This window comes from Nicotiana attenuata, chromosome 10, assembly GCF_001879085.1.
Source record: "Nicotiana attenuata strain UT chromosome 10, NIATTr2, whole genome shotgun sequence".
NCBI classification, from domain to species: Eukaryota; Viridiplantae; Streptophyta; class Magnoliopsida; order Solanales; family Solanaceae; genus Nicotiana; species Nicotiana attenuata.
Window position 1 is genome coordinate 13,958,941 of NC_031998.1, and position 23,326 is coordinate 13,982,266.

Below are 23,326 nucleotides of genomic sequence, written 5' to 3' on the forward strand. Positions count from 1 at the left end.
GTTAATATGGCAATCTACGGGGGCTAAATACTGCCAACTAAATAACCAAAGGAGACATCTAGCTTTAAGTGTGTGTGTTGGAGTTGATATCCCATCAAAACATCTGCGATTCCTTTCTGTCCAGACACACCAAAAGATAAAGATACAAGCAGGGATCATCAGCCAGGATGACTTTATCAACTTTCCAACCAGACCAGCATTCATAGACCTCTCTGATGCTGTGGCATTACCCAACTGAGACCAAAGATAGAAAGATACATGCACCATATGTCTGAGGCATCTGAGCAATGTAGCAAAAGGTGTCTGTTGGACTCTGAATGTTGCCGACACATAAAACATCTGTTAACAATTGGCATACCTCTTCTGTTAAGGTTATCCTGTGTTAAACAAGATTCATTAAGTGGAAACTCTTTCAGCATCCAAATTAGGTTTCCATTCTTCGGGCTGAAGTGATGCATTTGCTCTCAAATCTAGTTTTTAAAAATTGAAACAAGTCAAAACTGAAACTGAAGATGAATATAAATCCAAAAACAGAACATTAAGTTGAAGTAAAAGAAGCAGATAAATGGTGTAAAAGTGATGAAATAAGTATAACATAAGGTTTTAAGATGTGAAACTTGCCATAAAATTTCAATATAGGTTTCTCTCCCTTGGCAAATATCTCAAACATTATGCAATCTCCTTCCTTTAAGAAATTAGCAGCGCAAAATTTACGCCATTCCCCTCCAATGAAAGTGCTGCCAGCAGAGGAGGAATACAGCCTAAATTCCCATAACCTTTGCTCATAATCTCTTATCACTATCGTACATTGCGTGTTGCTGAGGCCATTTTCTCTTGCAAATAGTTTTGGAACATGCTGAAACACAGTTTATAACCACGTAAATTGTTCGTATTTAAGAGCATCTTATTTTCCTTTTATTTTCTTAAGTGTAACAATGAAAGTAGAATTTAGTTTTAAGCTTACCATCCTACATTTTGAAATGTGATGGGGTTTGACAGTAGAAATGAAATGATCAGGGCGAGACAGAGGCATGTCCTTAGCCGCTTCTACATCGGGGAAAGCCTTGTATGATGACATGATGTTGGGTTCTGGTTTTTCTGTAGCATTTGCTAATTGCATAAAAAGTCATATCAAATATTTGGCAAAAGTATGAACAAAAGAACATATCAACAGTATAACATAAAGGAACCCCTGTGCACTAAGCTCCCGCTATGTGCGGGGTCCGGGAAAGGGTCGGACCACAAGAGTCTGTTGTACACAGCCTTAACCCTACATTTCTGCAAGTGGTTGTTTCCACGGCTCGAACCCGTGATCTCCTGGTCACATGGCAGCAACTTTACGTACCAGTTACGCCAAGGCTCCTTTCATCAATAGTATAACATGATATGAGAAAACTTAACCTGAAACTTCCTCATTGGAGTTTCTGCATTAGTAACTGTGAGCGTTACTGTGTTAAAACACAAAATCAGAAAAAAAAAAAAAAAAAAACTGATAGAAGAATTAAAGAAATCTGAAAAATAGTAGAGAATCAGAAATATTCCGAGTCCACAAGTTTCTTGTGTGTCCTTAAGGAATTTTAACCCTCTCACAAGTTGCCAAGGTAATGGATTAAATCCTCCCAGGATAAAACGGAATAAACTTTCCTGCAACAGTGGCAATACAAACTGCAGGATCCCAACGAACTCAAAGAACGGAGCAAAATCACACTTACGATTTGGAGAGAGACTGCGAATTAGGATGCAGTATATTCAAAAAGAAAGAAGTTCTGGAGTGTTTTTCGTGTGTAGAAAATGGAGCCTTGCCTCAGAATTTATAGGCAATTATCAGAAGGGGTGTCTGGAAAAGGTGCCTTTTCAGAAGAATACGCTGCCTGCCGCGGTTACGGCAGCGGTTACGGCAGAATCGCGGCCAGAGAGTCCCTCTGAATCTTCAGCAGGGTTCTGGCGTATTTTCAGCAGTGATTTGGCATTTAATTAATTATTAAATAATTAAATAAATTTTGTCCAAAATAATCTTATCGATCATTTGACAAATCCAAATCCAAACCAAAGCCGAAGCCAAGCCGAGCGAGCGACGACGACGGCGCGAGAGTTCATTCTCTTCAACTCCTTTTAAGAGCTTTAAGAAGTGATTCTATATATAAGCACACAAATGTGATTGTCCCTCACCAATGAGGGACAAAGTGCAAGACAAAAGTTCACTTCTTCAAATTTTCATTTTTCCCTCCATTTTATTTCCCTCCATTTCCAATTCACACTTCTTCTACTTTAAAGCCCAATGGCTTAAAGTCCAACAATCCCCCACATGAATGGGAATGGTTGTATCAAGAAAGATCATAGATGAAAGCTGTGTGATTTGCAAGTAAGGATTAATTGCATCTGGATAAGTAGGTTTCCCTTTGAACTTTCCGTAGTGAACATATGTCGGATATACTCGGTCAATCGGTAGATTTGATATCTTTGAACCGTCGAACTTTAGTGTATACCTAGACAACCATATGTCACACAAACAACCCTTAACCGTCTTTTAGTTCTCATTGTTCTGTTCGTTTCAGCCATGAACACCGCCTGGTCTCATAAGTGCGTAGAGAATTGGCCTTACAGAATTCTCATTGAAGCGGCCCCCACTTCACACTTACATAGGTGATTCCTAAACGTGTAATCCTTTAGATTGACACTATTTGATAACTACCACATCAAACTTACGTAATCATTAAAGAACGTGTAAAGTTCTATCCTTGTTACTGAACATTGTCTTCATCACGAGAAGGGACCAAAGATTTTACTTTGACAATGTTGAACCGGTCAATCACAACTTTGTTTGAGCTCCTTGAACCTAGATCTCGGAACATCCAAAATTCTAGGTAGAGTTACCGCCATGTTGACTTGTCCTCGGCCATAGTCCCATTCCCTTAGATGATTTCTCAACTCCCTCTCTAGTTAAGCCTTTTGTAAGCGGATCCGCCACATTATCCTTTGATCTTACATAATCAATAGTGATAATTCCACTAGAAAGTAGTTGTCTAACGGTGTTATGTCTTCGTCGTATATGACGAGACTTTCCGTTATACATAACGCTCCCTGCCCGTCCTATTGCAGCCTCACTATCGCAATGTATGCAAATAGGAGCTAAAGGTTTTGGCCAGAACGGAATGTCTTCTAAAAAATTTCGAAGCCATTCAGCTTCTTCACCGGCTTTATCCAAAGCTATAAACTCTGATTCCATTGTAGAGCGAGCGATGCACGTTTGTTTGGAAGACTTCCAAGATACTGCTCCTCCACCAACAGTAAAAACATATCCACTTGTGGACTTTGTTTCTGTTGAGTCGGTTATCCAATTTGCATCACTATATCCTTCGATAACCGCAGGATATTTATTGTAGTGCAAAGTGTAGTCTTGGGTATATTCCAAATATCGCAGAACTCTTTTCATTGCTACCCAGTGATGTTTGTTGGGATTACTTGTGAATCGACTAAGTTTACTTATCGCACAAGCTATATCAGGTCGTGTACAGTTCATGATGTACATTAAGCTTCCCAACACACGAGCATACTCCAATTGAGACGTACTTTCACCTTTATTCTTTATAAGATGATGATTTAAGTCAATTGGAGTTCTTGCACTTCTAAATTCCAAATGTTTGACTTTTTCAAGTACCATTTTCACGTAATGTGATTGAGACAAAGCTAGACCCTGAGGAGTCCTCTTGATTTTAATTCCTAGAATTACATCGGCAACTCCTAAGTCTTTCATATCAAACTTACTAGCAAGCATGCGCTTAGTAACTTGAATGTCGGCAATGTCTTTGCTCATTATTAGCATATCATCAACATATAAGCAAACAATGACTATAGATTTGGAACGTTCTTAAGGTAAACACATTTATCACATTCATTAATCTTAAAGCCATTTGACAACATTGTTTGGTCAAATTTCGCATGTCATTGCTTGGGTGCTTGTTTTAGTCCATAAAGAGACTTGACAAGACGACACACCTTCTTTTCTTTTCCCGGAACCACAAACCCTTCAGGTTGGTCCATGTAGATTTCTTCCTCTAAATCACCATTTAAGAAGGTCGTTTTTACATCCATTTGATGGATTTGAAGATCATACAATGCGGCTAACGCTATTAGCACTCGAATGGATGTAATTCTTGTTACCGGCGAGTATGTGTCATAATAGTCAAGACCTTCTCGCTGTCTAAATCCTTTGACAACAAGTCTTGCATTGTATTTGTCAATAGTACCATCGTCTTTCATTTTCTTCTTGAAAATCTATTTAGAACCCAATGTTTTATTACCTGGAGGAAGGTCAACCAATTCCCATGTATGGTTGCTCAATATAGATTCTATTTCACTATTGACCGCTTCTTTCCAATATTGTGCTTCTGATGAAGACATTGCTACCTTGAAGGTACGAGGTTCATTTTCTAACAGAAAAGTCAGAAAATCTGGACCGAATGAAGTAGATGTCCGTTGACGTTTACTTCTTCTCGGATTTTCCTCATTAGGCATACCATCTGTTATTTCCTCCCGAGGTCGTTTTGACTTTTGGTATGTCACTTCACTTTCCTTTTTATACGGATAAATAGTTTCAAAGAATTCAGCATTATTTGATTCTATTATCGTATTAACGTGAATCTCCGGATTTTCTGATTTATGAACCAGAAAACGATATGCCTTGTTATTGGTTACATATCCAATAAATACACAATCAACCGTTTTTGGACCTATCTTAACCCTTTTAGGTTTAGGAACTTGTACCTTAGCTAGACATCCCCACACTTTGAAGTATTTCAAGCTGGACTTCCTTCCTTTCCACTTTTCATAAGGAATGGACTGTGTTTTACTATGAGGTACACGGTTGATTATTCGGTTAGCTGTAAGTATAGCTTCCCCCCACAAGTTTTGTGGTAAGCCAGAACTTATCAGCAACGCATTCATCATCTCCTTCAATGTTCGATTCTTTCTCTCCGCAATTCCGTTAGATTGTGGAGAGTAAGGGGCAGTTGTTGATGCTTCTGATGATGACAAAGATGATTACGGCTATTTAGAAAGAAGATTAGAGGACAACGAAAAGAAAAAAGATGTGCAAGGATTTGAATTTGGATTCATTCATGGACAAGCAAAAGGGATCATTCGAATTTGGATCTCGAAGAAAAATGAAGACAATGAATGCTCTTCTTTTCTGGATCTTCAAACATATATTAAAGGCAAAGAATGGTTTATTTCATCCAACATGTAGTTAATCTAGAATATCCAACTAGTGTCACGTTGTTACATTTTCAAGTTTGGACTTAGACATTTGATGTGAAGAGAATCAAGGGCATGCCTCTTTCTCCAAAGTCTGATCTATAGGGTACTGGCTCCTCTGCAAATTTCCCCCAACCCTCTTGGAGTCGACGGCCGTTCACCTTCACCAGCCACTTCTTACCATCCTTTCTTAGTATTGCGTATTCATTCTTATATCCCTTCAGATACTTCAAGAAACCTACGGGAATTTTCTGCAGTACAACATAAACTTGCCCAAATCATTATGCTGTTTCATTTAGGCCCTAAAACTCTACCATATTTTCTATCTTTTTATTTTTTAATCAGGCAAAAGTTGAATTTTCATTAATCGGGATACAATTGCAGTAAAAAAAATAAGGGGCTTCTATACTTTCCTTTCATTCCTTATACAATTCAATGAGCTTACAAAATCTAAAAACATAACTGCATTATTTACATTACAATGGTTACACCAAGCAAAAAGGTTCAATAAACATCTAGTCTTCAGCGCATGAATTGGAGTTGAGACTCCATCAAAACACCGCTGATTCCTCTCCTTCCAAATGCTCTAAATAACACAAATGGGACCATTTTCCAACTATTTATGATGGATTTCCCAACTTTCCACATTTCACAGCTAACAAATGCTTCTTCAGAGTTCAAACAGCCGGGAAATACCCATATTACCACAAAAAAGCACAAAAACATGTCCCAAGCGTTCATCTTTATAGGACCAGAAGCAAATGCACAACATAGCTACGGGTTCAGCCGAGTCCAATAGCTTTTGCTTAGACCCTGTATGTGTATTAAAGACTCTGTTAAATATGTACAAATATTAAATTTCGACCCAATTACTCAAATGGTCAGTGGATTTAGTGGCACCTCGAATCCATAAAGTTCAAATCTTGGATCCCCTCAATATAGGACCAGGGGCGGATGTAAAACAAGTTATGGATTCAATTGAACGCAATAACTTTGGCTCAAATTCTGTATATGTGTTAAGGAATCTATTAAATATGTACAAATATTAAATTTCGAACCCAATAACTCAAATGGTGAGTGGGTTTAGTGGCACCTCGAACCCATGAAGTTTAAATCTTGGATCCCCCTACATAGGACAATGCAAAAAAAAAAAAAAAAAAAAAAAAAAAAAACTCTATGTTCTCATTCTCTGTCAAATATAAATAACACCTGTTGCAAAATGCCTGCTATACCGTTGTTTCTTAAATTTTCTTAAGTTAAACATGCCCCCGACACTGTCAGCAACAAATCATGCCACTTTTGTGGGAAATTTTGTCTTCTAAATTAATTTTAAAGGCTAATCATCAATGTTGTGCCGACTCTAACTAATTTATCATAACATTCCTTCAATGTAAAACTTTCTTTCTCTGTCTCCCCAATGTAGGTAGTCCCTTCTCCTACTCTTTTTTTTTCCTTGATAATCATGGTATCCGAACCAACTTAAGCTAGTATTTTTGCCTCCGTTGGGAATTGAACCTGAGTGTTCTCAACCGACTTCATTGACCACTCCGTCACACCCTTGTGTGCTAGTACCACTTAATTCATTAGAGGTCGTTTGGTATATGGGATAAGGATAATAATCCCAGGATAAAGTTTAACTTTATGCTATGTTTGGTTGGGGTAATAGCTAATCCGAGGATAACTTTTACATTAAAATGGTGGGATTAGTTATCCTATATAAAAGGTAGGATAACTAATCCCACAATGGTATATCCAACCATTGTACCAAACGACCCCTTGATATCCCACCATTCAACCTTCCATATCATACATAATACATAAAGTAGAGGAAGGAAAGATGAAATAATTACTAAAAGGGTTTGCTCACCAGACCCTGCTTGAAACCTGGTTGAGTGGGTTTGAAAAAATGAGGCTTCACTGGAGTGATTTTCATAGCCAGCGATCAAAATTTGCAGTTAATGTCGACAAAGTACCCTTTCTACTTTGTGATTGATATAATTGAAAGATTGAAACTTCAATTCAGTTGAGGGGATATAATTATTTTTTGGTAACTGAAACTTGAAAAGGAATGGCAGCTTTTCAGACACAAATTGCGCAGCTATAAAAATGCAAAGAAATGCAAACACTGAACAGAGACATCAGTGGCAAGGTTTTCATAAATTCATCTTTGAGGGTTAACCCAGAAGAGAAAGACAAAGTAAAAGCCGAGGAGGAGTTTTTTTTTTTTTTTTTGGTGGAAGGAGGGGGAGGGGACAGTACTGGAAATTGATGATGCACTTACACTCTGTTTGAATCGTATCGTTTTATAATGTATTGTATTGTATTGTATCGTATTGTACCGTATCGTTTTATGAATACAATGTTTGGATATATTGTATTGTTTGTTATTGTTAAATAATATTTTATTGTTTAGTTTGACTGTAACGTACTGTACTGTAACTGATAAGTTTACTAAAATACTCCCAATTGTTTAAATATTAAATATATCAAAATTATGTATAAAAATAATTTTAAAAAACAAAACAGAACAAGGGAAAACACAATAAGGAAGCAGAACAAAGAAGCGAGACAGAAAAAGGCAAAACAAAGGAGCACAGCTAATTAGAATTGAGTTACAAGCAAATTAGGAGAAAAAAATAAAACAGGAGGTAACAAAACACCTTTAACATTGGTCTGGAAAAAAACAAAGTAGGTTATAAGTTGAAGATTCGGAGCTAAAATAGAAAAAAGATAAAGGGTAAAATAGAATTATGGAGTAATAAGTTAGGCCATAATTCGAAAGAATAATAGGAAACAATCCCACCACATCAAATCGGTTGTTTCAAAAAAGGGGGCTTTTCATTGTTCCGGAACAATGGATTTAACAATACAATATAACCAATTTTAATGAAACAATCAAAACAAATATTGTTTTGGGATAACAATACAATACAATACAACGAGGAACAATCATCCTAACAAGCTGTTAGCTTCTTCCTTTCTTTTTTTTTTGTCCATTTTTTAATTTTTTTTTTCTTTTCTATCTTAAATTAGCGTTATGTGTCCATGGCCATGTTCTTGTTTTTTTTTTTATTCAACAACGTACTAAGAAAGGGCAAAACGGTAAAAATAATAGCCGAAAAATAAAAAATATATATTTTATATATATATATATTTGATATACTTTTTTAGCTACCAAATATAAATAGTTTCTATTGCGGACTAAAAATAATAATAGCCATGATGTAACCTACCATTGACATTGTCGACACAAAACTCACTTGATAAACCAGCCACGAGTATTTGCTAAGTTCATTTTCCATCTTTTTGTATATTTGTCCCAATTACACTAACGAAATTTTATATTCCTATACACTAAAACTATATTACATTCCTATTCAAGTTTTAATATAATTACATTTTATATACCAATTACCATTTATGTATATTTTAAGGGAATTAATGATATTAGTTAGTGCCCTAAAATAACTCTACCGTATATTCCCACTCCCCCCATGTTTCTCTCTCCACATCCCACCCCTTTAGATGAAATAGGCGTTAATGGAGGATTTCTGAGATTGTGAAGAGAAAGTCGTGGGTAAGAAGAAGATATCTACGTAAAGTAAAGGAATTCTCTTTACGTCTCTCTCTATCTCTCAATCCCTAATTTCAATAATGTAAAGCAAAGAAAAAGAGAGCAGCAATTCCACTATTAACAGCCATTAAAAAGCTTTGAAGTTTTGAATTCGAATTTGGGTTTTCAAAAACCATTATTTGTTTGGATTGGGTGTTGTTGCAAATAATTGGGAATATGGTTTGGAGTTTATATTTCAATTTTGAGGGTGTTTTGGTGAAGATTAGACTTGATTTTGGCTGAATTTCAGATTGAAACTCGAAGAAGAAGAAGAAGAAGAAGAAGAAGAAGAAGAAGAAGAAGAAGACGTGATATACATTATATTTACGTAATTGTAGTAAATTTGTAGAAAAATTGTATTCTGTTGTTTATTATATATATATATAATTTATTTTTACTATGTATGAATCAGATATAAAAATATACAAAAGACATATTGTATAAATTTTGTATTTAAGTTGTATGTTATTGCAGTTGTATTTAACTAGGTAGAAATAATGTATGAAAGTTGTAGATAAGTTGTATAATATATAATTAGTTGTATGAAACTTGTTTTTACTATATACAAATCAGATATAAAATATACAAGGACATATTGTATAAAAATTGTATTTAAGTTGTATGATATTATAGTGGTATATAACTGGGTATAAATAATGTATGAAAGTTGTAGATAAGTTTTACAAGCCTATGACATAAGCTTTAGAATTTTTCGGGCTCTTTTAATTTAGACGATTTGTTATTCGAAATTCATCCAATATGAATGGACCCGGGTTCATCTGTTCTGGATTTCTGCTTCGTCTAATTCTGTCCAGATCTAATTCTGTAATTGATGATGGTACTTCTCATGCTTTTCCGGAAAATATCTCACCTCCAAATTCATTTGGTTCTCATCAAGACAAGCCAAGTTATATAGATCGTTGGACTAGTGGCATGAGTTCCTCTTCATATGGTGGTAATTTTCTCGGTTATAATGTATTTGTTCTGCACCTGAAGGACCTTTATTTCCATAATTTCTTTATCTCCTTTTCTCTATTCTTCTATGGTTTCTTTGACCCAGCAAACTGATTAGTATAGTGCATCAGAAAAATAAGAAAACTATACGTTGTTTGGTTAACCTTTTTAATTGGGCTAACCTTTCCCCTGTAAATAACTAAATTCACTTCCTGGAATTTGTTACTCCTTAGCTTTATAAATTTTATGTCTCTTCTTTTCGTAACTTTGCATCCCTTGGATGTTTTAATGATATTTCACTTCACGATTAGTATAGTGCATCAGATAAATAAGGAAAGAGAAGAAGAGAAAAAAAAGGTAAGGGTGTAACTAAATCCCTTAATTGAAGGCACTAATAATGGATAGGGAGCCTTTTAAGGTGAAATGTATATATTTTGTAAACAAAACTTGTATAGGCAGGGTAATTTACTAAACATGAACATTTAGGGTAATAAAGTTTCCAATATAGGAATGAAAAAATCCCTTACACTAATAGGGTAGCAATTTGAGCCCAAATCCATATGACCCGTCAAATTCGTTCAAAGTTGGGCTGGTCATTGACCCACCTAGTTGTTGAATTCAACCCATCTTGTCCAACCTATTTAGTCCATTTAAAGTGAAATTGATTTTTAACTTAAATTGATCAATAAGTAACTTTAATAAAATATCACTAAAATAAATATATTTTTTGTTTGATATGCTATACATGTTCATAATAAAGGCAAAAAAACCGTATTCGATAAAAAATCTTATTCGATCATTAAATAATACATAAAAAATAATGTATATTAATTAAAGTTTATTAAGAGTTGAACAGGTTGGACTATGATCCAAATTTTAGCCCAACTCGACTAGGCTCATATCAAGCCAAGCTACTTTTGAACTTGTCAATTAAACCGCTTATTTATTGACTCGGTCCAATTTGACCCGCCAAATTAGGCCAGCCTCCCCCATTTGACAGTAGCATTTTCTCTAACAGAGCTTACGCTGATCCTACCGTTCCTCTTCAATTTATTCGTTCGGATGCAGTGAAAATTTCGTATATTTTACACAGTCCCCCAGTAGAAGCTACAATTGCTAAGGGTAATTCCGTTCGATAATCATTCCTTTCAAGTTTCACTTACCAAATAATTGCATTCCCTGAACTGAATTGAAACATAATTCACTCCTTGTTTATAGTTACTGCATTCTTTTGACTTGGCGGCTATGAAAGTCCGTCCAGTGAAGCCTCACTTTTTCAAACCCATTCAGCCAGGTTTCAAGCAGGGTCTGGTGAGTCTAAGCAACCCTCTTTATGTGTTTGGTTCGACGGAAATGTTTTCAATGAACAAGTCATTTTCCATGAAAATCATTTTTATCTCGAAAGGAGAGGGTAAGCAGTGGCGGAGCCACATGCATCAAAGGGGTGCCAATCGACACCCATTCCCCGGAAAATTACACTGTATAACTCCGTAAATGATACCCCTTGACTTTTTGGACTTTTGGTGAGTTTATTTCTTTATATTTTGACTCCCCTTAATGAAAATTTTGACTCCGCCACTGAGGGTAAGTCATTTTCCTTACAACAACCCTAACTTTAACTTAGTTCAAGTGGCAAAGGTTGAGGGACTAGTGACTTAGGTCACAGGTTCCAGTCGGCCCCATAGGCGGGCCCATTATCACCGAATTTCGGAGGCTGCAGTCCTAGTAGAATGAACACTAGGTAGCCATTCTCAAAGTTCCAAGCTTCAGGACATCGTGTCCTAAAGTTCGAACATTGCATCCAAAATTTTTATTTCCTGAAGTTTAACTAGCAGTGCAGAAATTCAGGACACTTAATCCTGAATTTCAAATTAGCAGCTCAAAAATTTACTTTAAACATTACTGAATTCCAAATTAGCAGCTAAAAAATTCAAGATACAAAAATTCAGGATACTTGGTCCAAGTTTGGGTTAATTGGCTAATCTTTAAATACATTGTAAATTATGGATATATTTTAAACAACAGATTTAAAAGTGGCTACCGGTGCACTTCGCTCTTGGTCCTAAGGGTAGCCCGGACGAATTTCTCCCTCATAAAATAGAAGATAAACTAATGCTACTCACCAATTGCTGATATTATTACTAATCCATAATATATGGAGTAACTCTATTCACCAACCAAACTCCAGAAATACGTTTTCCAGTCATATGAAACACACTCTATATGTATGTATGGCTTCGAGGTTGAAGAATTTATCCCAGAAAAAGGAAAACACTAAAAACTCAAAAACCATTATGAACATTTTTTTACTTACTTAACTTGTTAGGTAGTCTCTATCTGTTTCATGTCATAAACAAAACAACATAATGATTTGGAACGGGGCTAATACGAGGGGTAGTTTGGTTGCCTACATTATATCCAACTCTAACTATACAATGTTTGGTTACTAATTTGATGCTTGCATAAATTTCAGCACGAGCAATACGGTGTTTGGTTATCATTCTTATTGCAAGCATAAATAATGTATGCTTAAGTTATGCAGGAATCTATGTATTATTTTATGCGGGATAAAAGGTGGAATAAGAATATGAGGATTAATACATGGAGTAAAACAACTAAGGTGGACTAACACGTAGTTGTGTTAAACATTTTAAAGTAATCAAAACACATATTTTACTCGTATTATAATTAATCCATTTTATTAATCCCCGCATTACATTCTCCGCATTATTAATCCCAACATTATAATTCCTACATTGCAATCCCTATACTATTACTACCCTACATAACTTCTCTCCGAACCAAATGTTATGTTGTACTGCAGAATATTCCAGTAGGTTTCTTGAAGTATCTGACGGGACACGAGCATGAACATGCCGTACTAAAAAGGGCTGGTAAGAAGTGGCAGGTGAAGGTGAACGGCCGTCGACTAGAAGAAGGTTGGGAGAAGTTTGCAGAGGAGCATGATCTGCAATTGGGAGATATGTTGGTGTTCAGACATGACGGAAACATGGAGTTTGAGGTTGTCATCTTTGATTCAGGTCACTGTGACAGAGAATATGTAGAGAATCTGCAGGAAGAAGCAGAAGCAGAAGAAGGTCAAGGAGGTGAAGAAGAAGAGGAAGGACGAGGAGGGGAAGAGGAACAAGGAGAAGAAGCTAATTTTGGTCAATCTCTTTTTGAATGCACAGTTAGATCCTATTGGGTTTCTAATGGTTACTTGGTAAGTCTTAAAATTATTTCCTCCTAACCTTCAAAATCTTCAGGCTAAAGGATACACGTGCACCATTTTCCTCTCTCTATTTGTTTATTGGAGTTATATACAGCGAAAAGATGAAGCATATGAATGTTTGATGATATGTGCAAATCGTTATAAACCATTTCAGTTCCTTCCTAAGCAATTTGCGTTGGCAAACAGTCTCACCAACAAGAATTGTGGTTTGATTATTAGAGACGAAAGTCAAAGGCCATGGAATTTAAGGCTAGCTACCTATGGTTCTCGAGTCTGTATTGTAGGCAGATGGAAAGAATTCATTGTTGCAAATGACTTAAAGGTGGGAGAGTGCATAATGTTTGAGGTTGTTACTAATGGAGAAAAACCAATATGGCAATTTCATGGTAAGTTTTCTCATTTAAGCAACCTCTTATTTCTCAACGATCTTTTTTACTTGGTTATATACACCATGAAACTATATTAGATCTTTAATAAAATCATTTAGTAATACATCCAAGGGTGTGGCGTATTGGTCAATGAAGTGAGTTGAGAACCATGAGGTCTCAGGTTCAAATCCCAACAAAGGCAAAAAAAAAACTAGGTGATTTCTTCCTATCTGTCCAAGCCTTGGTGGATAGAGTTACCTGACACTTGCTGCTGGTGGGAGGTAGTAGGTATCCCGTGAAATTAGTTGAGGTGTGTGCAAGCTGGCCTGAACACTACAGTTATCCAAAAAAGGAGTATTCAGTATTTGGTTGTCCATACAGTAAAACATGTACTTCATAACCAACTACACTTTAAAAAAAATTACCCAACAAAACAGTCGGAAATTTGATTTCAGAGGTAAAAATCTTTAGAGTCCATCACAGATGCAGTTTAGTCCTCAACCTTTCTGGAGATATACTGGTGATATGAGTACAATGCAGTAGTTTATGATCTTATAGAGGGAATTAGAACTAAAAACAGAAGTTTACTGAAAATTGAAATGAACATAAATGGCATCACACTAGTAATCAATTTCTACGTATTGTAGTACAATTAGTTTATACTTGATGAATTTGCAAGTTAATTCACTTGACCTTAAATAACTTTCAACTTCCAATTTATTTTTTGATTAAGAATTAGCCAAAAGATGGGGTACATGTATATAAGCTATTCACACTTTGATTGTAATCTTTAAGTCATATTTGATTTTTTGACATAGATTTGTTTATGATTAACTATGTAACAGTCAAACCAAATCCCATCATCATGTCATCAAGAAAGGCTTTTCGCAATGAAGAATCTGCTAATCACAGCCCTTCTGGTCAATCTCTTCTTTTGCTCACTGTTAAACCGTATTTCCTTACAAAGGGTTACTTGGTAAGTCTCTAAAGGAAACACTGCTCCATTTTTTTCCCCACTCTTTGCTTATTGGAGTTATATACAGCGAAAAGATAAGCATATGAAATGTTTGATGATATGTACAAATCGTTATAAACCATTTCAGCGCCTTCCTATGCAATTTGCACGGGCAAACGGTCTCACCAACAAGAATTGTGGTTTGATTATTAGAGATGAAACACAAAGGCGATGGAATTTAAGGCTAGCTACCTATGGTTCTCAAGTTTGTATTGTAGGTGGATGGAATGAATTCCATGCTGCAAATGACTTAAAGGTGGGCGATTGCATTATGTTTGAGGTTGTTACTAATGGAGATAAACCAATAAGGAAATTTCATGGCAAGTTTTCTCATTTAAGCAACCTCTTACTTTTCAACAACATTGTTTCTTTGTTATATGCACCACGACATTATGTTTTGCAAAATTGTGTATGGTGGTGTTACCCAACAAAACAATGGAAGATTTATGAAATGATTGTTTTTGTGAAACATTTTCTACGGAAGTATATCTTGTAGCAAAAAATTTAGTTGTATACCAGATACGTCCTTATTTATACATTTCTTTAGTAAATAGTGTATTTAAACTGTTATATAACATTGTCCTTTCTTCTTCATACAGAAAAACAGTGTCCTTTCTTTATTAGTTGCTTTTGCTTGTTATAAGAAGAGTGCTTTGTCTTTCATAGGCTATAGTCCAATGTAAAGGGACTGTTTGATCTGTTTACTCACTCAAGTTTATATATTGAGTCCTCTAAAGTCCCTGTCCCAGTTCCATGAGGATAAATTTTCATATTTTGTTGTTTAAAAAGTTAAAGAAATTAGCTCATATACGTTAAACAATATTTGACGAATAATATCTACAAAAGTATTTTTGTTGAAAAGAGTAAAATAGCTAGGCATAAAATCGCTCTGTAGAAGGCCTTTTTGTTGTGTGTGTTTGCGTTTATTAAGATGGTCTTCTATAAGTTCTTTCTCAATGTTTCTACAGATATAATAGTCATTTTAACACCTAAAAGCACTTTTACTCGTCCTACTAAACTCTACCATTGTGTGCTATCCTTTCTCTAGTTTGCTTGCTTTTGAATTTCTTCATTTCTTGTGTAAGTTGAGGGAGGGTGGTGATTTTAAATATGTTGTATCTATATAAGCATTGATAGCTTGAAACAGTTAATACATCTGACCTTATTCTTGTTTCAATGTTTTGGAATCTAGTAAAATCTTTTAACTTTATTTTCATAACATTGTTCTTGTTATATTAGTAATTTCCTTGTTATTTGGAAGCCAAAAGAATTTCAAGTATGGTCTACTTTGGAGAGCGAGCTCCTACTAATTTTGAAAATTATCCAAAATACAGGGTGGGCTGTGGAAACAGCTTCTTGCAGAAATGCAGGGTAAGACTGCATACAATAGACCCTTGTGGTCCGGCCCTTCCTCGGACCCTGCGTATAGCGGGAGCTTAGTGCACTGGGCTGCCCTTTGTCCAAATACAGGGTGGATGTTTAGATGCTATTCAAAATTTTCTTGTAACCCTTTGTCACACATGAATTCTTGACATGGTTTTGCATACAATTAACTGTGTAACAGACAAACCAAACCCCGGCATGAAGTCATCAAGCAAGGCATTTCCCTATGCAGGAACTGACACTCACAAGCCTTTTAGTCGATCTCATTTTGTATGCACTGTTAGACCCTACTGCCTCTCAAATGATCTCTTGGTAAGTCTAAAATGTATCTTGCAAAGACCCTTCAAGAACTCCATTTTTCTTTTTCTTTTTCTTTTTCTTTTTTCTCTTTGTTTCTTGGTGAAAATATGAAGTAAACCACTGTTTGATTATCTGTGCATTTGGTTATTAACCATTTCAGTACATTCCCAAACAATTTGCACTTGCAAATGGTCTCACCAACAAGAATTGCGACTTGATTATTAGAGATGAATTACAAAGGCCGTGGAACGTTAGGTTATGTTCTTTTGGCAATAGTGTATTTATCAGAGGTGGATGGCATGAATTCCGTAATGCAAAGTGCTTAAAGGAAGGAGATTGCATAATGTTTGAGCTTGTTACTAATGGGAACAAACCGATATTGAAATTTAATGGTAAGCTTTCTCCTTTAAGAAGTGGTCTTATTTTTCGATAGATATATGCACATTATCTATGACTCTGTTCTGCGTGCATTTTGGATGAAGCAGTTTTTACTTAATTGGAAGAAAGCACTTTGCATTCTAGGTGAGCATAATTCATTTTCATTTGTAACTTTTCAATCCCTAGTTATTATCACTGGCTTCTACATATATATAAGTATCATTTCTTCTCTTTGATACTCATTATTATCACCTAACTCCAACCTCCTACTCTCCAGTAGAGAATGATTTGAGATGTATTTTTCTTTTCTATAACAATTTTCACGAAAAAATATACTTCTTTCTTGTAGAAAGCATTTTACATCCTATGGAATATGGCTTATGAAGAAACAAAATAATTGATGAACTGCATTTCTTTCGTAGGGCAATTTGCTCTGTTCGATCACCCAAATCTGAAGATTGAGTCAGTTAAGGCCTTGGTCCTAGGTTCCGTCGAGGAGAAATTTTCAATGTTCATGTATTAGGAGGAGGAGATTATTGAAAAACTGGAAAATCATTCATAGGCACACTCTACAAACATAGCTTTGGCTTAAGTCAAATCCAAATTCAGACCTAATTCCTTAAACTTTATTTTCATGACATAGTTCTCATCTCCTTGATCCTTTTCTTTCAAAATGAAAAGCTCAGAGAAATTTTAAGAAATTTCTATATATGGAAAGGGAGGCACTCCTATTTCTGGATGTATTCTACGATTTTTTGTTTAATTTTTTTTTCTTTCTAATTGTCACCCTTTGTCGTTTCTTTTTCTTTATTTTACTTTTTTCTGAGCTTTTCCACTACGAGGAACTACAGTTCATTAGGATAAGAAACCATTAACATGCGTTTATGCACAAGTATCTGTTAATGATCTTCCTCATTTTACCATTAAACCGTAGTGTATTGACAAGACAATATAAGAATAACAAGTGGATGGAGGGACAACATCAGAGCAGCGAATAGTTGGAGACATTTATAAGTTTGAACTCATTAAGGATGGGAAAGAACCTATGGTGTACTTCCGTTGGTAGCGTTCTTCTACACTAATTGATGTTGTTGTCTATTTCTTTTCCATTGGCTATTAGAGTAAGGAAGATATTGTGGAATTATAAATGAGAGAACGTATAATAGTGACGTGTAACAGATTGGCTATAGTTAGAGAGTCTTGGATGATGTTAAATAAATTTACTCCTTACATTCTGTACTCTGTAAAAGTTTTCTCACATATATTTCACAATGTTAATGTTTTTGCATTTGCCAATATTGCCATGGTAAGAAATCTATGTTAGCTAGTATGATTGTGGTGTTTTTGCACAAACAAGTTTCTGCTAATGCTAAGAGGAAGGTAAAGTTTTGGTAAGGAAATTCCTACTCTAGGTTAGTATTTCTTCCTACTTGACTCTAACAGTTTTCTGGTTGATGTATCATCTCTCGTAGTTGTAATTATTTTTAGAAATAGTTTGTTTAAAAAAGTATGTACATGCTTTATAAGAGTTTGAAGATTATGTAGCCCTATAAAGAATGTCACACAAGATAGTGGACTGTAATTATTCTAATGTATTTTTGCAGGCAAAATGTCTGGAGAGGATACAAATATCATTCAAGGGATTACTGAACAATGAAGCTGTTCGTGACAAAAGGGCAGCCCGGTGTACTAAGCTCCCGCTATGCGCGGGGTTCGGGGAAGGGCCGGACTACAAGGATCTATTGTATGCAGTCTTACCGTTGTTTCCACGGTTGGTAACAAAAAAGAATAAAGGAAAAGTGAAGCAACCCCCCGCCTCCCCTCAATTGATTCAATATATGGTGCACCGCGTCAATAAAGCCTGTTATATTTTCTCCAGAAAACTCCATGTAAGGAAGTAATTAGTTACACATCAGAGGTTTGGAACCCTGAGGAAAAGAGGTTGTAAAGTGCTATTTCTTGGCCATTGGATCAACAACGGTGTGATATGTTCATGCATAGATTGAAAATTTCTCCTGGAATGCTAACATCTATTAGACTTTTCTGCTTCATCTGCTTGGACATCCATGAATTCCTATAAAAAAATTGGGAGCTTATCCATTTCTTTTAAATTTGATCCACTTTTCCTGCCTAAGTTGTATATATAGGTGATTGAGCTGGGGTTATGTTAATATGGTCTTTAATCACCTTTGTGTTTTTGTTTCGACATTTATCTTTGAGTGACCATGGTAGAAATTGTTGGTTCGTAGTTGCTCATGGAGCAACGATACCTCCACTCTACGTAATACGGAAAAGGGCCAAAAATACCCCTATCGTATGGTAAATGGTTTATAAAAGCCCCCCGTCCATCTATTTGTTTGAATATATACATGACGTTATTTCTAATATCAAATTTACCCCCACGACTAACGGAATTCCATGTGTGCATCTCATTAACTGATGTGGCCTTTTTTCATTTGTCCACGTGGATCAGTGGGGCTAACATTATGTTTGGTTTTTTTTTTACCCACTAAACCGATCCAACCCATTTCTTTTACCTATGGGTCGGTCTTTTAACCCTAAACCCACCGACATAATACTTACTTTTTACCATTTCTCTCATTTCTCTTCCGTTTCTTCTATCTAAACTATCAATGACGATTTTAGGGCTTTGTTAGAGTTCATTGTCTGGTCCGATTTGGTGCGCTCAATACAGGAAGACCTTTGATTTCCAGCGATATCTTGCATTATTATTCGATTAAGGTAAGTATTTACTGCTTAAAATTATTAAATTGTAGGGTTGGGGAATATTTGGGAACTGACAGGTTTATGTCTGGTGCATGTGAAGTTTTTATGTTTTCTGAGTTATTTTTTGTACTTTTCTAGAATTTTATTTTGTTACTTTTGTTTTTGGTGGTCCGTATCATATTGGTCCTACTTATTAAAGCTATTGTTTTTGTCGATTTGTATATTTAATTGATGGTGGGGTTTCAAATCTTTGTATTTTTACTGTCGCTTTGTATTATAATGCTGATGTGGTCCCAATTTGCCTTTTTTTTATTGTTGTTGCATGTGATTTTATCAGAAGGATGGTGGATAAAGTGAACTTATATTTTAATTATGGGGGTGAGTGGGTATTGGAACCTACGTTGTCTTATACTAAGAGAGATGTGCACGTGTTGAGTGGCTATGAAGTAGACCATCTCTCTTATATTGATTTGTGTAAAGAATACACTGAAGTGATAGGATATGTTGAGGTACAACAGCTGATATTTCTTGACCCTTCTGGGAGGTATTTTTTGTTAGATGGGGATGAAGGGATTAGGAAGATTCAAGCCCTAATTAATGATGGTTTCACTAATGTACAATTATTTGGGGTTGACCTGTTAGATGATACTGTTAATGTTCCTGTATTTACCCAGTATACAGCAGCAGTAGATAGTGTACCTGTTGTTGCAGCTTCTGATTGTGATAGTACTGAAGATGATTTAGACATTGAAAGTGTTGATAGTGATTATGATAGTGATGCCCTAGGTTTATTTGAGAGGCAGAAGAAGTGTGAGGTAACTGACAACCTTGATAGGTATAAAACATTGGAAAAGGGTATGACTTTCAAAGATCTTGCTGAAGCTAAGGAGGTTATTGGTTATTATGCTGTGTCTAATAAGAGGGGCCTTAAGGTAGATAAGAGTGATAAGATAAGACTTAGATACAGTGTCAGATAGGGTGTCCTTTTAAATGTCTTATTTCTAAGGATGGCAAAGATCAAGGGGTAAAGATAAAAATTTGAGGGATGAACATGATTGTGGTGAAGTGTTTGAAAACAGAAGAGCTACTCCTGGTGTTTTAGCACATTATTTTAAGAGAAAGATTCAAAATAATCCTAAGTTTAAGATTAAAGAGGATAGATTTAGTTTGAATGTGAGTGACTCAAAGTTAAAAAGGGTAAAAAGAATGGTTTTAGAGAAATTGGAGGGTTCTTACTTGGATGAGTACAACAAATTGGAGGCATATGCTCAAGAGTTGAGAGAAACAAACCCTGGTACTGATGTGGTGATACAGATATCCAAGGATGCAATGGAGGAAGGTAAGAGAAGATTTTTGAGGATGTATGTCAGTTTCCAGTCAGAACACTCAACAGCCAACTCAACCATCCAGTCATGACACTCAGCAGCCAACTCAGCAATCTAGTCACACCACTCAGCAGCCAACTCATCCATCCAGTCATGACACTCAGCAGCCAAGTCAGCAATCCAGTCAGGACACTCAAATGCCAACTCAACACTCCAGCACTCAAAGTATTCAGACCAGAAGAATGCTTATTCAAGCAGACTTTGGTGCAGATTCTGACCCAGTCTTGAGGCCTAAGGTTGTGTCTGATATTAAGACTAGACTTCAGCATAGGAATCAACAAAATTCTGGCACTAGGAAGATACCATTCACAGGTGATCACACTGGTAGCTCACAACCAACAAAACTGCCATACTCCCCAAAGAAAACTACCTGGAAGGAGAAGGAAGCAATGACAACAGCTCAATTGTTGGGTGTGAAAGAGAAAAAGATTGGCAAACTCAAAGCTAGAAGAGGCAAGGGGAGGGGCAAGGGGAAGTAGTGTAGCAAGAAATGATGAATGTAATATACATTAAAATCCTTTTTTGTATGACTGTTCGAGTACATGATGTTCGTTTATGTTCTAGGTTTTTAGACAAGTAAATGTTGTGACAGTGCTATAGGTTTTTGGATCACACATTTACTTGTCTAATAGCAATGTTTTGTTGAGCTTAAATCTTGAAACAATGTAAATTTGCTACTCGATTAATGGCAATGTTCTTCTTGTCTATCTATAACAGATTTCAAGTTGTTATTGTGATAGTCTGTGCATGTGCACCTTTACAAATGCAGAATTTAAATGTTAACAGAGAACCATTGGTAACAAATTTCATTTCATACAAAAATTTAAATGAAGATAATGGTAACAAACTTCATTATAAAATGTTAGCAGAATTTAAATGAAGATAATGGTAACAAACTTCATTTCATACTAAAAGAGAACCATTACAAATGCAGAATTACAAAAGGAAACATAATACATAAACATTACAAATGCAGAAAAAGGAAAAAAAACAGAAATTAATACATAAACATATGCAAACTTCATATTCAATTTTGTGGTTTAGCTTCAAACTTCATCAAAACATAATACATAAACTTCAAACTTCTGCATCATAACATAACTACACCATAACATAACTACACTACATCATCTTGAAAACTAGTACTAACTAAACTTCAAACTTCTGCATCATAACATAACTACACCATAACATAACTACACTACATCATCTTGAAAACTAGTACTAACACAAAGACAATCCAAGAAAACACAATAAACAACTTCATATTTTGTAGTTAAGCCTCTATCCTAGCAACCTTCTGTAATTTTGCTGAATTAATTCCCTCGACCTCTTCCATTATTTTCTCCATTTTCAGTCTTTCAGCAGAAACAACAACTTCCAAGTTAGCCACCATCTTCTTCAGATAATTTCTTTCAACTTCCACTGACTTCAGTGAAGTATTCAAGTTATGGATTAGCATTGTCACATGTGGTGGCATCTCTTCATCACGCCATTCCCACAAACCACAAGAAGAGGCCTCGTCAATACGAGGGCATTTGTAGAATCGACGACCACCGTTCAATTGAGTCTTAGCCACAAAATGATTTGCAGTTAAACCACAACCATAAAGACGCGACGAACCAGAAGAGACAGAATTTTCAGACATTTCGAAGGGAAAGGACAAGATTTAATTAGTTGTAAAAGAGAAATTTTGGGGAAGAAGAAAGGGGAATAGAGGAACTGATGACCTATGCTCTAAATTGGGAAAGAAAACGAGTAAAAATATGGGTTTAGGGTTAAAAGACCGACCCATAGGTAAAAGAAATGGGTCGGATCGGTTTAATGGGTAAAAAAAAGCCAAACATAATGTTAGCCCCACTGATCCACGTGGACAAATGAAAAAAGGCCACATCAGTTAATGAGATGCACACATGGAATTCCGTTAGTCGTGGGGGTAAATTTGATATTAGAAATAACGTCATGTATATATTCAGACGGATAGATGGACGGGGGGCTTTTATAAACCATTTACCATACGATAGGGATACTTTTGACCCTTTTCCGTATGTAATATCTTAATTTTACCTCCATTATGCTTTGAGCTAATTTATACCCTTGCCGCTAGCAAATAGTCTTGTATTTTCCTCACGCGGCTTCAACGTGAAGTATAAGAGAGGGTACTTTAAAATCATAGGCAAAAGTAGAAAAATAAGTTTGATTCTTTTTGAAGTATTTTGACACATGAAATCCATCTAATCAACATTGGAGTTCTATTAAAGTCAACTTTCAAATCATAGGCAAAAGTAGAAGAACAAATTTGAATCTTTTTGAAGTATTTTGACACATGAAATCCGTCAGGTATTACGTACAGCAAAGGTGCAATTTTTTTTTTTTTGTCCCTTTAAAATTTGTAAGAAAATATTCTAGGAAGGACATCATAGAAGCCATTGACAAGATACCAGGTGTTAAACAAGCTACATCACCAATTTTCACTAGTGATCTTACTTACCAACAATGTATTTAAAATGAATTAAGAATTATAATTTTAACAGTTAGTAATAATTAAAGTAAAAACATATCACTTGATATGATTAAGTAACTATAAAAGACATATGTCTTATATTTATTGGTTTGATGGAATATAATGTGTAGAAAAACATTTATCCGTCAACTTTACAAAAAATTTATTCAAACTCGGTGTTTATATGAACCAATGAATGCAAGACAGTTGTCTTA

At 35.5% G+C, this 23,326-nt stretch overlaps 1 protein-coding gene across 1 annotated transcript; it reads left to right on the forward strand.

The window, feature by feature from the left end:
• LOC109233041 (B3 domain-containing protein REM17-like) lies at positions 10,809–18,675 on the forward strand. Its single transcript, XM_019398782.1, has 9 exons — positions 10,809–10,942; positions 11,039–11,131; positions 12,645–13,043; positions 13,207–13,438; positions 14,266–14,396; positions 14,524–14,755; positions 16,000–16,130; positions 16,279–16,510; positions 18,101–18,675. Exons 2-9 carry the CDS (start codon positions 11,066–11,068, stop codon positions 18,151–18,153), a joined length of 1,476 nt encoding a protein of 491 aa, XP_019254327.1. The 5' UTR covers positions 10,809–10,942; positions 11,039–11,065; the 3' UTR covers positions 18,154–18,675.

Excerpts from the sequence above, each read along its gene's own strand:
- LOC109233041 (XM_019398782.1), top strand. The coding sequence starts at position 11,066 with ATGAAAGTCCGTCCAGTGAAGCCTCACTTTTTCAAACCCATTCAGCCA. Across the intron at positions 13,439-14,265 it reads ACCAATATGGCAATTTCATG|TCAAACCAAATCCCATCATC; the intron begins GTAAGTTTTCTC and ends ACTATGTAACAG. Across the intron at positions 14,756-15,999 it reads ACCAATAAGGAAATTTCATG|ACAAACCAAACCCCGGCATG; the intron begins GCAAGTTTTCTC and ends ACTGTGTAACAG.